This window comes from Ambystoma mexicanum, chromosome 9, assembly GCF_040938575.1.
Source record: "Ambystoma mexicanum isolate Mex_15411 chromosome 9, UKY_AmexF1_1, whole genome shotgun sequence".
Taxonomy (NCBI): Eukaryota; Metazoa; Chordata; class Amphibia; order Caudata; family Ambystomatidae; genus Ambystoma; species Ambystoma mexicanum.
The window spans coordinates 337037665-337054996 of record NC_090931.1 but is presented as its reverse complement, the minus strand read 5'-3'; the positions used below and the strand labels follow the sequence as shown (position 1 = coordinate 337054996).

The window sequence follows — 17332 nt, the reverse complement described above, 5'->3', positions numbered from 1 at the left end:
TAACGATACTGTAAGGCCAGCCTCTTTGAATATGTTCAACACTCTCTCTAACCTTTTATCATGTTCTGCTTCATTTTTCCCACATACTAGCACATCATCCTGGTAACACATGACACCTCTCTCTCCTCCCAGTAATCTGTACATGACGTTCTGAAATACACTAGCTGCTGAAATCAATCCAAATGGCATTCTTATACATCTGAAAAGGCCAATAGGGGTAATGAAAGCTGTGAGATCTCTCGAATCAGGGTGTAATTCTACTTGGTGATATGCAGATTTGAGGTCAATAAGAGAAAATACTTTGGAATCAGACACCCCTGCCAATAAATCATCTATTCTGGGTAAAGGAAATTTGTCAGCCACTACATTTTTATTCAGGTGTCTAAGGTCTATGCATATCCGCAGAGATCCACTGCTCTTTCTCACTATTACAATAGGACTAACCCACTCTGAGGAATCAATTCTCTCTATCACCCCTTCACTTTCCATTTTATTCAATTCACTCTCTACATCTTTTCTCAGGGCCAAGGGAATGGTCCGTAATTTGGCAACTTTGGGAATGGCATCCCTTTTCAAACGAATTTTGTGCACAAATCCCTTCAAGCACCCTAACTTAGTGCCACTCATATGCCCTCTGGCCCCTTCCATAACAATGCTCGAGACCGATTTTCCACCGGATTTTCCACCTTCAACAGTCAAAACCTGTTCTGGGTGGCTTGCTTCAAGTCTTACCTTGAGCTCTGCCTGATCGCTCCAGGACAACAGCTCTCCACCTCTGTTGGCTACATGGATAGTCCCTAACGCCTTCCTGTCTTTGAATTGGAGCTCAGCTTCAAAGCACCCTAAAATTTCTATGGGCACATCTCCATAAGCATTTGCTCTGACTACATTCTCCCACAATGTACAACATCCAAATTTCTCCTTCCACACTTGCACACTTATCAAAGTATAATCTGCTCCACTGTCCATGAGCATTGATACTGGCACCCCTCCAACTAACACAGTTGCATATGGTTTCTTTTTCTTGACCTTCCCATCAATGGCATTGACTGAAAATATAACTTCTCTACCAGCATCATCAATTGATATAAATTCTTGATCTGCATTGACTTCATGTATTTGACTTGGGGCGGTATAAAAATTCCTACAGCATCTAGCCATATGTCCTCTGACCCCACATTCATTACATATAATGTTTGATGCATAACATTCTTTGTCAGATGCTTTGTGATATAGCCTCCCACATCTGAAACACCTCCTAATTGATGCACCTCTAGGATAACCAGAGTCCCTGCCACCCCTGAATGTAACATTCTCACTGGGCGACCCTCTGGTAGATGATCCTTGTCCCCATGCTCTGGTAAAGGGACCTTGGCGACCCTCAGGTCTCCTACCCATTTGCCAAGTGCGACGCGCAGTTGCCGCACCTCTCTGCATCACTCTCGAAACCTTATGTATGGCAGCTTCATTGTCATCAGTTTTGGGCTTATCTTGAGATGTATTATCCACTTGAAGCATTTGTATACATTTGTCTGTGTGTTCTATCATTTTCGCTATCTCAATTGCTCTATCAAGAGAAGGATTTCTTTCCTTCCATAACTCCTTCCTGATGTTATCATTAGAACACTTAATCATGAGTTGGTCCCTGACATGCTCATCTCGACAATGGTCAAATCTACATTTGATGGCTAAACCTCTAAGAGCAGTTACAAATTCCTCAATACTCTCTCCAGTTTTTTGAGTTCTCGTGGCAAATTTGTACCTTTCAAGAATTATATTTTCTTCAACACAGTAGTGTTTGTCTAATTTTGCTAATGTTTTCTCATATGGACCCCCATCAGGAATGTCTGGAGGTTCTGGTAGTTTTTTGACCACTTCCTGTCCTGCGGCACCTAAACAGTGAAATAGGAGCGCCTCTTTGCGCTCATTGGAGAAATTGGGTCCAAATGCTGCCAGTGCATATTTTTGAAAACCCTCTTTCCAGTCTATCCAACGCACTCTGGGCTCACCTGGTGTAGGCAGGAAGAAAATTGGGGCTGGGACGTTTGCCATGTTGTGAATTAATTAATGTCACCCCCAGGTAGGAATCCTTACACAGCCACACTGTCACTTACTTGTACTTAAATTTTATAAGGTGTGATTTCAGGTGGAACCTGTGCTGATATTGTCAGCGCTTTCTGTGGTAGTTGCAATTTGTGATCCACAGGTCAGCCTCCTCCGTAATCCACAGGTGATCCAATTTGTGATCCACAGGTCATCCAACCTCCTCAATATTCGTGCTCAGCTCCAGTATGCTTTTATGGTTCTCTCCACTGCCAGGCACTGACTTCTTTCTTGGTGCTCCGCTCCAAAATGCGCTTTGCTGGTTTACTCCGCTCCAGGAGGATGGCCGTGTTTCTCGCCTGCTATTACACAACACATCTAGTGTAACACTCCGTCCATTTGCATCCAAACTGTAATCAATATTGCTGCAGTGTTGCTGCTGCTGGGGGCCTTTTCTCCTTGGCCCAATCCTCGTCGCCAATGTTAATATGTAAATGACCACGCTTCACGCTGATGCTTGTCTTTATAGAGAGGCTTTATTTCTTTAGTTCATCCAAGGGAAAGGCCCCCAGCTGTGGCTGTCCTCCTGCTCTCAATCCTCTCTCTCTCTGCTGCTAGAATGTGGAACCTTTGCTTAATCATAACAACAAAGGTTCCTTGGTAACTAGGTTACATGGCAGCAGCTGAATTGATGTGATTGTAAACTCAATGAAGTAAATGTAACCACCTCCTAACACATGCCCACTGTGGTAGGTCATCAGAAGTAGACATAGTAACTGGTGGCATTTTCACAAGTAGATTTATTTAAAGTAAGAAAGCCTATCTATCTCTAATAGCATGGTGTAGGCCATGCCTAACAAACATCTAAAAAGGGTGCTCATCGTCAGTGAAATTGGCCAAAGTAATAGTCTGACCTCTGTCTCAAACTACCCTGCTCTGTCTCTACCACTATTCAAAAAAGCTCAAAAGAATAAAAGGTTCAGGGGAATAACTCCCTTCTCCTGGACAGGCTTCTATACTCAACCAGTCTCTTGGGATGGCTATTGTCCCTCCGTGGCTTCCCCGTTTCTAGTGTGGGTACAGTTCCTTCGTTTCAATAGCCAGAGACTGTGGGTTGTCCTTTTCTCTAAGTCTAACAATGTCTTTATGTTGTTTCCCAGTTTCTGGTATGCCTGGAGTCCTCCCCTGGCCTGTTAAGGTATACAGGGGCGATTGTCCCCTTTCCACTCCTTTCTTTCTTTCCAACTTTCTTCTAGCTTTAAGCAAATATCTTCACTAGCTTGCTAACCTTCACTTACAATGGGACGAATATGATTGGTGCCCTGGTACTCTTCATTAGCTTTCTGCCACTTTCCCCGCCTGGGTTTTCCGACGCTTAGGTTACCTTTCTTGTACCAGGCTGGTGTCACTGGTTCTCGCTGGGCCAGGTTTGTCAGACTAACACAACCTGCGTGGGTTTCTGTTCCTTCCTCCTTCAGCTTAAAGCTCAGTGGAGCCTGTCCTGCCAAGATCTCGGTGTTGTTAGAGGACAACACAGTCCACCCTCTCTGGACACGCCACTGCCTCCAGGTCTTCTTCCAGCATCCAAGTCAAGCTCCAGGCTCCTCTGTGCTTCCTTCTTCTGCAGGTTCTGAGAGCCTGTCCGACAACAGAATTGAAGGGTGGGAGCTCACTTCTGGGACCAGCCCAAATACAGCCCGCCCTCCCCTCTCTCTCAGGTTCAAACTTTATGCAACACACCGTGAACTCATTCTGGAAGAAACTCAACCAAAAATGTGATACACTTGCATTTATTTGAAAAATAAGCAAACTATATTAATGAGCAGTAATTTTAGTAAAAAGAGACAGAATACAAGTTATGAATCACAAGTACTTTGAGGACACCGGGTTTAACATTCCTGGGTAATTGTGGACAATGACACTGTCACATCTGGGTCCCAAGCCACCCTCACACCGTGCATCATTTCTCTGTGGGACTGGCCTTTCCCCCTCTCTGGAGCCAGCACAAAGGTGGAATATGGCTGTCTAGGAACCTCTGCCCTGTTAGTTACAGGCGCTTTGCGCGTGCACACAGCAAAAGCCCATAGGACGAGTCCCTCTCCCGATTAATGTGTGTACACATTTTTATGAGGTAGGTCTGTCAATCAGAGTGACGCAGGTTTCTAGAACCTTTGTGCTGTACAAAACATGTTTTTGATGGAAAGATCAAATTCTGCACTGCCCTAACCTGCTCTCATCCATCCCTCAATGGTTGGGAAAGCGCTTCTTAGGAATGCAGTCTTATCAGCACCTACTTGGGCCAGCATGCCCCCAATGTTGTTTTCCCACGCCACCCAGTGTCTACTTACAGTGAAGCCTCTTGAGCAAATGGAAGCTGAATACAAGTATTGAGATTAACCCTCTGCAAGAAACTTAATGAGGGCTTATGTTCTCTGTGTTGAATATAGCTCACTATGTGCTAAGTGTTTAAGTACTACTAAAGCAATGCTAAGCCATTTTAAAAGTAAATGACTGTCAGCATTCAGTACACTCTTTGAAAAAAGCTATCAGTCCTACTTCCTAATGCATCAGGCTATAGGGCTAATATACAATATGGTTAGCTTAATGGGTTTATGCACCTACACATGCTTTTGCTCATTACACTACACCGCTTCACGTCGTCTTACTGCTTTCTCCACCCGGGTTCAAACTTCTCAGGCTCTGAAGATGAGAACATCTTTCATTGGTCCTTTAGTTGTTTTTTATGGGAAAGCGTTAGGCCCTTCCCAGAATAGGCACAGAGTCCCTTGTTTCTTTCCAGGGCATATTAGTTATGCCTCATTTGATCTCCTTTGTCTCAGTGTGGTTGGCTGCCAACCACTGATTACTGTTCATGGTTCTCTTAATCTTCTTCACAGTGTGAGTAGTAGTTGAAGGTTGACTATTGATGATATTGCAGTAGCAAATAGTGATTCGTTTAGAGGGAAGGTTTTGGTTCTTTGATGTTCTGGTTATCTCCTCTGGAGAGGTTATAGGGTGTTCCTGGTCGGAAGGGGAGTCCCTATCCCCAAGAGGGGAGTGTCACCCCGTGAGGACCTGTTTTCCGCCACCTCGAGGGGAAATGTTGCATAGCGGTCTCACCTCCCTGGCCTCACAGGAAAGGGCTCCCTCTTGGAGAGAAGTGTGAAGATCCCATGAATCATCACACCACCCACCTCCCCTATGCCCCCAGCCCCACCCCAACACCCATACACACCCACTTACCAGGTATAAAAAGTCCAATGAAGTGTGCCAATCATTTCCTTGACCTCTTGCCCTGCCCAGGCATTTTTGGCAGTGGGCAGTCCACATTTCGCATGGAGTGGGCCCAGCGGGTGCCAGCTGCAGATCTTCCTTTGGGGATCACGAGGTAGACAGACCAGACTCTGGCCCTCGGATGTGCTGGAGGGTAAGGAGCATGCTGGCTTGCTTTGGCTCAGCAAATGTGGATATACCGCCTGTCAGCTCTCTCACCCTTTGTCCCATGACAGTCACAGCAGCAGTTGCCACTGACTATTGTAGACGTTGCAGGTCCAAGGACCTCGCAATCCTCTGTGAGACGCCCCGAACAGAGTCACAGATTGCTTGCAGATTCTGCACTTGGGCATCTGCAAGTGTCTCCATGTTGACCCGTCGATGCTCCATTTTGTCCAGCCTCCTTCATATTGCATCGAGAGAATGCTGTGCAATGGGTTGTGGTCTATGGGGAGGGGTGGGGCAGAAGCAGTAGGACCTGAAACCCCAGGGACCTCCACTTACATCAGTGTCACCATCGGATTCCAGGTCACACTGGACATGTGGCCTGCTAGTCTTTCTCAAGTGACGAGGAAGTGTCATGGGCCAGATGGGCAAGTGTGGGTGCAGATTGCTGTGCGCCGGTGGCAGCATCTAGCTCCCCTGACACAAACAAAGGGGCTGGCTGTTGAGTGGCAGTTGCAGCTGCAGGGGGTGCAGCACCTGCAACTGCGTGAGCATTGCAGTCATCAGGTGCAGTTCTGGCAGTGGCATGGGCTAGGATGTTGGTTGGGGCACGTGGCTCACTGGTGTGGATGTGTCTCCACTCAGTGCAGCTGGCATGGCGCTGCTGGGCTCTGGTGCCTCGCTCCTCACCTTTCTCCTGCTTTTTCCATTTCTGGGCGGTGCAGGGGAGGGGGTGTTGTCATTACACTGGTGGCCATGCCATGGGAGGTAGATGGGCCCCCTCCTGAGTCGAATGTGAACCTGTTGGGTTGACAATGAGTCATCATACATACTTGTACATAGGCTTGAAAGTCGATCATGCTACATGGCAGAAGGTCATCGTACACACGTGGTCTGATGGGCATGTTCGATTGCAGACCAATGCATATGGTTAATGTAAGGCAGGGGGAAGTGTCTTCTGAGGGTGTACACTCCATTGGCATGGGCTCTTTGCCTGTTGGGCTGGTTATGTGTTCTGTGCATGTGGTTGTGCAGTGGGTTCAGTTTGGCACTTGGCCTTTTCCAGCACACATGGGTGCTGCTCATTGTTGCATGGGCTCACATGAAAAGTTATACTACGATGCATGGGTATGTACAGTCGCCCAACTTCCCTTGCATAAGCGTTTGGTGGCATTGCCTTTGGGTGCATTGGCATGTGGTTGCACATTCCACTGTCCATTGGGCCCATTTATGCTGAGGGACACATGCATGGGATGGTCATTTGGCCTGTGCACTGTCATGGGAGGGTGGGACATTATACTCACCAGCTTTGCCTTAGCTGCTGGCTCCAACCTCGGCACTCCCGACACCCTAGATCCCCTCCATGTGGAGGATGTTGCTTGCCTTCTACTCCGAGGAGGTCTGAACTAGGGGGTCCACAGTGCCGCCTCCTGTGGCAGATGTCGCCAGTCAGTGTTTTGACAGGAGGCTGCGGACCCTGGCCTTGAGGTCATTCCACTATTTACGGCAGTCCTCGCTGTCCTGCGGGACTGTGCCACTGCCGTGATCTTATTGTGGATGCTGGCAAACATGGCAGCATTCCTCTGGACAGATGTTTTTCTGTGCCTAGCACCTTAAAACTCTTCAGCCTGGCCCACTACCTCATCGGTGAGGACCTGCAGCTCTGCTTCACTGATTATCTTTTTATCATATCTGCCACCTTCCCTTTGTCCTGTGCCATGTTTTGTCTTCCTTCTGGGCTTAGGTAGCACCTGGAAATGGGGGTTTCGGAGTAGATTTGATTTTTTAACATGGCCGCTGCCGTGCTTCCCGTTCCAGTGATGATGCTATTTACCACCGGCGGTGGTTCTGCCAGCAGAATTACTGCTGAATGCATCAGCGGTAATAGTAATTCTGCCAATTCTGGTGCGGAATTACCTTCTGACACTCATTTAGGTTGTATTTCCGCTGACAGAATTACCTCTACTGCCAATGATGTGTGCGCATTCCCGTCAGGTTGTAATATGGCTGTAATTCCGCTGGACACCGCATTGGTAACAGTAATTCCGCCGAGATGGAATTACTGCCATATTACCTGCAAACGCATTATGAGTCTCTATGTGTTTTAAGATTTTTATACCATTTATTTTTACATTTATGAATGTTTCATTTAATAGCTCACAATTTAGGGGATGTAACAATTACAGACTCGTAAGTTCAGAAAATCAAAATAACATTTGCATTAATAAATCTCCAATTTTCTCCATAACAACTCTCACATACTCCTAACCTAACTTCCATATTGAATAATCAATTATTTAATAGCCTTTGCCGCTTCCAAAACCTATCCATGGATTCTAATTAATAAAAACACCCAAGACACTGAGAAATTCATGACCAAACTTATGGACAAATGATACAGTAGAACAGCCGCACAATGATAAACAGTTCTTCCTATCCATATGTTGGGCTTCTTACTGCTGATGAATAAAGCAGGGTGAAGCAAGTATGGAAACATCGGTGCTGGCTCGGTTCATTGAGCTTTTCCCACCACAATGTGCTACACTTTACCTTTCCTCTTCCCACTGAAAAGGACCAACTGGTAAAGACTACAAAAAAAACGGTACTTAAGAAATATTGATAACATCCTTTCAAAGTGCTATGGAGCATAATGGATTTAACCGCCCAATAAGAGTATGGTCCAGTTATGTGAGAATAGTCAGTCCTGCAACAGGACATTTGCTCAGTCGAACAGCTGGTCGGAGGGGGATTAAAGACATTAAATGGCATGATCCAGAGTTCTTTGGTTGGCCTCATATGTTTGCATCTTCAGAAGAGGTTTGCTCTGCTGAAAGGACTCTCTCTTCATGATAGCTTTTTAAAACCTTTTGCTTTTTAGTTTGAGGGGCGGGACGATCTCAGCATCCTAACTCATGCCTATCGATGTTGAAAAAGAGCTAGAACAATGCCTCCAAAACAACTCAGAAGCCTTGGAAATTACTAGCTTTTTATCAAATACTGAAATGTTCTGTCTTGGGGCCAGCAGTGACAGAAACACACCCGCTATGGGCAACATTACGAGTTTGGCAGTAAGCATCCAGTAACAGGAAGTGAAATCAGGTATTCCCAATTTTGAAGTCCCATTGAAGTCCTCTGGGGAAATGTGGTAATGTTTTTGTGTTCAGGCGATTCCATCTACACAAAAGCAGGCGGTTTCAAAGCTTTGGGTTACGAAGCTTGTAATTTGGCAGAGTGGTAAAAACCTCTGGTTTTTGGAAATTCCAAATGTTTTCTGCAACTGCCAAACTGGTAAATAGGCAGATATGCTGCAGATCTAAAAAACATATATTTTTGGTAGATTGCTTGAACCGATTTAGTGAACTGATCCCTATTTGGCTGATGTTCAATGCTTTTCTGAACATGTTTGTTTGGACCAGCTTTGATATGGTAACTTACTGACAACCAAGTAGGTTTCCCATGCTTCAGAAAATTATTCCAGAGGATACAATCATTTAATTTGCATGATGTACTCTATTAATTAATAAGATACATGTAAATAGGTTTGTATTCCATCATATTTTCATAATATAACTTTTACAGTGAGGTTTTAGGTGTGATGCAATCTCATATTTTGTCATATGTCTAAAGCAATTAGTTTTCTTCATCCCAACAGCACATCATTTCTAGTATAGGTTTATAATAATTTGTCAATCGTGGATATTGTGGATAAGATTCAGACAAATGAGGGGTATCTCATTTTTCATCACCAATCCCAGCGTGGCTTTTGAATTAAATGACAGTGAGAACCTATAATTGACGTGAAGAAACCCTTAACTATTTAAATTGTGTTCTATAGCTGCTCTGGCTAGAAAACATGATGGACCATGATTCTTAATAGCTCTATCATTCGAAGAGGGATTCAAAACACGTTATAAATTTACAATTGAAAGGACACACTATTATGGTACATTCAGTGTAACAAATCCTTCAACTAATACTGTCTTTTGCCATACATGAAAGGGGTTTGACCCCTCTAAACGGAAGTCCTTGGCCTATCAATACGGAATAGGAGCTCAGCAGGATGAAAGTATCCCAGGTACTGTACAGTGTTTGGGGTGGTGTCATCGTGGTAATGTCCTCCGTCACCGTGGTGGCTAAAGCAATGTGTGTGCTCCAGCCGCAGATCAAGCCCCTAGAAAGAAAGGAAACCATGCTGTAAAAGATATAAATAGTGGAGGCAGAACTCGCAACATGAGAAAATATTACATCAGAACTTAAACAAAGAGAAAGCCCCGGGTCAATTTAGGTAATATAAGGTACCTTCCGGGAGAAATGGTACCTAGCTGTAGTGCGATCCAGTATTCCAGTATCCGATTTGTAGGGTTTGGAATGGACAGGGGGTTGCTTCCTCAGTAAAGGAACTGGTTTTGTGGTCAGGATGAAAGGTTCAGGCCCCTCACCATCAACTTGGCACAATATGCCTCTGGGAAAAGCATTTTGTTGTCATTCCTTGGTTGCAAAACTGTAAATGGACAGCTCGTTCTAGTAATTAACTCTAGTGCAAACTACACAAGCATGTCTACACTGAATTTCATCTAGGAAGTTGCATTGGTACTGAAGTAGACGTTGTACAGTTTGTGTGACTGCTTAGTAGTTCAGGTTCAAATAATTTGTCCACAATAATCTGCTTGGAATTTTGCATTTTAAGCCCAACATATCTGAACACTTTTGTTCATCTCCATGATAAATGAAAAACAGAACTAGAGAAGCAGTTACTCTCCACGTACATTGGAATTGAAAGAAGTTGGACAGCGTCTTCAACTAGTAGAAGCAGTGAGTCGGGACTCCAGAGTTCAGAAACCAACTGCTTCTTTAACACTCAATAAGCAAATGATATTCAGTAGAAGGTGCACACATTGTGAACTGCCATACTGGGGTTGACTGTTCTAGCCAGAAACCATAAACGACCAGAAAGCATTTGAACATACAAAGCAAATATCACCGAATATGATAGTCCTTTGTTTTCTATTTAGTACAATACATATAATCTCCCTAGAAAAGATACGCTTTCTTCTTTTAATCACCTCTACTGGCTTTAAACCTGCCTCTATGTATCTCTTCCAAGCAGAGGACAATGGATGTTTGGAGTGTCTACTCCACATACTTCTCAAACTGTTTCTATACCATTTCTTTCTTTTGCCTTTAACGAAGCCTTAAAAAATGCACTGGCCAATGATTCTTGTCGAGTAACACATGGTGTGCTGTGTGCATGTGGAGAATGCAGGGGGGAGGTGGGGGGAATTTCATATTCTATGACAATCTTCTAGCCCTCATGCCATGGTAGCTACTAGAGGATGAATGCTCCGCTATATGCTAAGCACTGCTCACCAACTAAATATCCTACATCTACCACATGGGGCTCAAGATCCAACTTTGGACCTAAGGTACTCCTACAAGAAACTGACTAGGATAAAAAATATCTCAGCCCTACTGAAAAAGTAAAGCATGCTAGCAATATGGTACTTGTTAGGTAAAATTTCACTTACTGCTATTTTACCTCTATATTTGTGGACCCCCTAAACTGTCCTGACTTTTGCCAGCACAGCCTTCAGCTGCACTCCACTGGGCTTTAGCTCATCGTTATGGAGAAACTGACATGTCCTTCAGACACAGTCAGTCCTCAGAATCTTTGTTTCTCTTAGTCTTATGACTTAGTTGCCACTTTCGGCAACTGTATTTCATTGCGCAAAGTACATTACAGTACTGTGCAATGGGGTCCTTGTGTTTTTGGGCCCTAGACATCCATTAAGGATTTTTTGGTAACTGGAAAATGTGCCTAGGAGTAGACTGGTGGCAGCAGAAGCTTTTTAATGTATTTTTATTAACGTTTACTGAGCCATACCGCGCTTACCGCGGTTGGCTCATCACTGTGGCTAGTGCCTATGGTGGCCATGCCAAAAGGTCATTTGTCACCTCCTTTTGCCATTTTGTCCGTTGGCCTTCCTCCCGATCTTTGTGACCCGGGGAGTCCTTATTTGGGCATGCATAAGCCTGCAAAGGCCGCTGCTTTTCACATTGCCATTTTGTTTTGTCCGCCATCTTGGCTAGATGGTTCAGTTCTCTGCTCATTCTGCATTTTCGCTCTTAACATGGTAGAAGACTGCGGCATGAACTTTCCAACAGTCACAAGACAGGAATGCTCATTCTGCTGAGCGTGTTGTTTGTCTTAAACTGTAGAACCTTGAAGTCCTTGCAGAAGCCTAGCTAATCTATAAGTTAGGTGCCCACCTGTCTCGACCATGTTTTCTCCACTGAACCATTAATTGTAGTAATGTGCAGCTGCAACGTGCTCCTCTAGAGAAAACTCTATTACCAAGCTTAGAGCAGACTGACCTTAGGCTCCAGGAGCAACATAGATAAGCTGTACAGAAAATGTTATCTTGTACCAGGGAACACAATATGCCCTCACACACTGTTTTTTACCTGCTGCCAGACAGTAAATTGTCAGTAGGAGGACGCGGGAAAATGCGAGAACGTTGTCTTGGTAATACTATCTATGTGGAAAGATCATGAACCCTATGGACCCTATCACATGAGGAGCTGGACAAATGTATCATATTTGGTTCTGATTTGCATATATGTACCTGTTTCTGGTGGCTTGGGGCTCTCTCCCGCCACAGTGTCTGTATGCATGCATCGTGGGGTGCTAAGACCCCAGTCTTGACTGCAATAAACACTGTTCTTTGACCTTGTGACTGGCTATTTCCATTTATTTGTACTACGCCTCATTTTGTGGTCTTTCAGATGGCGCCCGAACAGGGACCCTCCCGTTGATGTTCCATTCGTTGTTGGATGAAGACGAGGCTGTCGGATCGAGATCAGTGAGTAAAAGGGGCCCCTGCACAAGAGAGGTGTTTTCTCGCAGACTGCTACACCTGATCTGCGGCCAATTGCAGTGCCTAGAGGCCATTGTGGCAAGGGTCCCGGAATCGAGGCTTTTTTTGACTGTTTGGAGGAATCGCCAGCCACGATTGTCCATTGGACTTGATTGGAAATCAGGTGAGTTTGTTTCGAGTAGGAAAAGTCCTGATAATTTGATTGTTAGTAGTATTTCCGCGTAAATATTTTGGCCAGGTAAGACTGTGATTTTAGTATCCCTGATAAGTTGTCGTCCTGCTTTGCAATGTTTTGTTGCCGAGGAGGACAACCTAGTAATTTGAAACATAGTCAACCCGCACCACCCGAGGGGTCGGTGGCGTATGATATGTACGTATCCTATGGCCTAGGCGCGATTCTATTTAATGATATTTGGCATCGACAAACCAGACATGCTCCAGATCTTCAGTGGCCAGTACCGGGTAGTTTTGCGATGGCGAGAATAGAATTTGGAATCTGTATTGCTGCGTAAGAAAGCTAGACCAGCTGCATTTGACGCCATTAGAGATTGGAAGAAGGAAGAGACTTAAAAGTAGAGAGAAGCATGCACGTGGACATATGACAAATGTTGAGAAAGCCTTAGTACACGACCAACAGAAACAAGGAGAGGCCACTAGGGGTATGGATAGGGCCTTTCAATTAGATGTGCAGAAAATATACCCATTGCAAGATTTCCATATATCAGATGAATTGTTGAATAAGCTACTGAATGAGCAGAGGTCTGATTCAGGAGATGATTCATCTGCACCACCTCCTTATGTACCTCCTCCTGCCTCCATTCCCCTATACCAGTTGTACGGTCTGCACTGATAGCAGTATTTCCTCCACCGCCAAGAGCGTATGATTTGTTTTTGCTTTTGTTGCCGGCTGCTTCCACTTCTACACCACTTCCAGTGCAGGATGTGGTTGATACTGATTCGAGAATAGTGGCACGTAGTACGATATCTGCAGACAGAAAAAGGGAACTGCAGGAATGGGCTGAGACGTATATGGAGGGGCGTGATGAATCAGCAGCTGTAAGTGCAAAGTCAGACCATGGGGTATTCCTGAAAAGAAGGTACTGATATAGCAAATGGGAGTATATCTTGCTGAAATATGGGGTGATTTGACTGGTTCAGCGATTCCACAAGAATTGTAGGATTTAAATGTTTTGTCTTGTTCAAGAGATACTGCAACGAAAGTACGTGAGCATGTTGCAAAATTTTTGTGCATAAGAGGGAACTCGATAGTTTACATAAAGATGAATTGGATAAGGATAAGCAAAACACATTGTACGTGCAGAAACGATTCTTGCCTCCATTGAAACCCATTAGTGAAGAAATGTGCATTTGCATGAGAGACGTGCTTAGATGGATTTCAGATGTTTCCATTTCTCCTATTGAAGTGCATGATACATTTGTCAGTATACACCGGCCATGCAGCAAAAGGTGTTACAAGTGATGGTTGAGTATTTACAAGACAAATGCATGAAGAGAAATTTGTGTTGTCTTGCAGATTTCATGGTGATTTATAAAAGAGTATTTTAACCCGACGCCGCGTTAACCTCTTGTCACTCGATCTGGCTTTATTGCTTAACAAACGTTCAGAATTCCCTACTCTACAATTGCCTATGAAACAGGTACCTCTGACATTGGTCCCGAAAGTAGAAATTCCAGCTGCAGGGCAGATACCTGCTTCCACTTTTCCAGCGCACTATATATCGCAGTTTGTTCACGTCCCATTTTCAAGGCAGGAAGTGAATACTATTAAACAATATATTCCAGACATTAGGAAGAATCCTACAGGGTTCTACAAAGAGATAGAATCAGTTTTGAATTTGTCAATTTTTACCCTAGGGTATATCGACTTATTGTTTCCTGTGATCCTACCTGCAGATTTATGGAAGCAAATTAGGATTGTAGATGATCAAGCAGGTATGGGCGATACTTGGGATGCTGATGGGGCTAGCAAGGCAGGTGAAAAACCGCATCTGGCTATATTGATGTTGCCAAATAATATAGTGACCAAACTGAAAACTCTGGTGCCTGAGAAGAGAATTATATGGGACAAGCTGACCGCATGCATGCAAGGTAAGACCGAGGGTGAGTTTTTCAACAGGTTTGAACAAGTGTTTTCAGATTTTAGTGAGCAATATTTGAGTACGGAGCCGGGGAAGAGATTATTTGTTGACAAATTTGCAAGAGGATTGTTGCCTGACATTCAAACTCAGATCATGACATCTGGAAGTGCATGGCAAGCAAAATCGCAATCCGAATTACTACATATGGCCCAGTATTATGAGAACAGGGTGAATACGGAGAAGGAGAAAGTGGAAAAGAAAAAGGGTGATTTAAAGACTAGAGTCCTTTTGCAGCAAATAGCACGAGGATCGAGGGTTGGGAACACGCAACCAAGGGGTCCGTTTGTGCTGCAAATTGGAGCACAAATGGGTCCTCCACACATGAACCAGTATGCATATTGTAGACAGACTGCCATTGGAGGGCACAGTGTTCGCCCGTCCAACAGCAAACAAACAACATGTATGGTACGATCGGGAGGCGATCGAGGTGTCTCCCCGGTATTGCGGGTCTTGGTAGATACCAATTTGCACAGAAGCAGCAGATTCAACCACAAGATACTAATGCGAACAGCCAGGGAGGACAGCAACAGAATGCAAATAGTGGGATGTTTTTAATAATCCTACGCACGCCTATTTCACTGAAGACTTTACATCTGATGATGTACTGTTTCGCTAGGACAGCCCGAAGCAGGGTCTGGAACCGATACCTGTTCCCATAGATCAAAAGAGGCCCTACATTGAAATGAAGGTGGGGAATAAGGAGCATATATTTCTAGTAGATACTGGAGCACAGAAATGTTCCATTGACCATATGCAGGTTCCAGATATTGCACTGTCAGGGCAGAGTAATGTTTCCGTAGGGTTCTCTGGTACACCAGTAGCTAGTCTGGTCTCTCGGTCGGTACCGATTGATATAGGGCCATTTACTGATTCATGTCCATTTTTGTGGACAACGAATTGCGGCGAAAACTTGTTGGGATTAAATTTGCTAAAGAAATTGAATACAGTGATTTATTGTTCTCCAGGTGGAGTGTATTTGACGATCCCTTCCCAACAAACTTCTGCTTCTCAATTCTTGTCTATGCCATTGCCGAGTGAGTTGAGTAGGGTACCCACACATTTATGGGCAGCGAATGATAATGATGTTGGGATCCTTAACGTTGAACCAGTACGGATAATTTTACAATCGGGTATTACACTGCCATGCATTCCCCAGTACAAAATATCAGTAGAAGGAGAGCGTGCTTTGAAAAGTATTGTTTCAGATTTTATTCACAAGGGTGTAAGTGAAGAGATTTCTGGCAGTGTGTGTAATAGCATGATTCTACCCGTATATAAGAAAGGAAGCAACGTCTTGCCCTACCGTTTCATAATTGATTTGCATGCAATTAACAAGATTGTTGCGCCCCGGTTTCCGATTGTGCCTGATGTTATGATTATTTTGACTATGATTTGGGCTACGGCCACACATTTTAGTGTTAATGATTTGAAAAATGCTTTCTTTAGCATTCCCGTACACGCAGATAGTAGGTACCTGTTTGTGTTTACCTTAGGAGGACGTTCATTTACATGAGTTCCTCAGGGTTATACTGAAAGTCCAAGCATATATAGTAGAGCATTGAAAGAACAGCTTGACATGCTTGAGTTGCCGTCAACCTGCACGTTGCTGCAGCACATTGACAATCTGCTTATTACTGCAGACTCTGAGGATGCTTGCAAGGAGGGAACTGTGCTACTGCTTATTCATTTGGCTACACATGGACACAAGGCTTCGCTGAAGAAGTTTCAGTATTGTAGACAGGAGGTCGCCTATTTCGGCTATCTCCTGTCAAAGGAGGGTAGGCGTCTGACACCTGAACGTACACAAAGCATCTCTGACATGTCTGTTCTAAATACACAGAAGGAAATCAGAGCTTTTCTACCATGGCTTCTTATTGCAGACATTGGATCCCGAATGTTTCGCTTTTGATTAAACCTATGTTGGCATTGACAAAGAAGGATGTTCCTTTGCCTTTGCCATGGGACATAGATTGCCAGAACACTTTTGATCTGAAAACAATTAAGTAAGGGTCTGGTCTGGCTGGATTAGATGTTGAGGGTTGTTGGGTAGACCATGAGAAACAAAGATGGATGCTACCCAATGCTTATGTCACCGCTATAGTTACTATGGCTCATGGCCCAGCACATATATGTGCGAAGAAAATAGGCCAGCAATTAGATCATGTATGGTACAACGACAATATCCTAAAAATTGCCGAACGTTTGGTTCAGAACTGTATGATATGTCTACAACACAACATTGGGAAGGGCCGCCAACATCGAAGGGTAGTTTTGGGCCACCCTCCATGCCATTTGAAGTGATTCATTTTGACTTTATCGAGATGGAATGTTGCCAAAACAATAAATATGTATTAGTTGTGATTTGTGCATTTAGCAAATAGGTTGAGGCTTTTCCCCTGAAAGACAACGCTGCTCTGTCGAAGGCCAAAGTCATGTTAAAGGAATATTTTCCTATGTTTGGTCTGCCAAGAGTCATTTGGTCCGACAATGGACCGCACTTTATCGCTGATTTTATACTGCAAATCTGTGCAGGATTACAGATCGATAAACGTTTTCACTCAGCGAGACATCCTCAGAGTGCCAGTTTGGTGGAATGCCATAAAGGAATTTCTAAGAATAAACTAGCGTAGGTGTGTGCAAACACAGTAATTTGAAATGGCCGGACGCTTTACCAATAGCCTTACTTTCAATGCGGACATCCGCACAGTCGAAGACAGGACGTTCCCCATACGAGATTGTTATGAGAAGGCCTCTGAATGTATGGAATGCACCGAGACCGAAAAAGTTGCCTGAAATAGAAGACCCATTATTGTCTGA

General features: G+C 44.3%; 1 protein-coding gene across 3 annotated transcripts in view; it reads right to left on the bottom strand.

Annotated features, from left to right (window-relative positions):
• The window catches only part of LOC138488041 (ester hydrolase C11orf54 homolog), a 258137-nt gene that overhangs the window by 54071 nt on the left and 186734 nt on the right, over positions 1–17332 (bottom strand). For 2 of the 3 annotated variants that reach the window (XM_069614760.1, XM_069614761.1), the window contains one exon: positions 3818–9652. The exons of the other annotated variant lie outside the window; for it this stretch is intronic. In XM_069614760.1, coding sequence (XP_069470861.1) covers positions 9494–9652 — 159 coding nt within the window. In that variant the 3' untranslated portion in view covers positions 3818–9493. Of the gene's footprint in view, positions 1–3817; positions 9653–17332 lie in introns of those variants that run through there. 3 annotated transcript variants of the gene reach the window in all.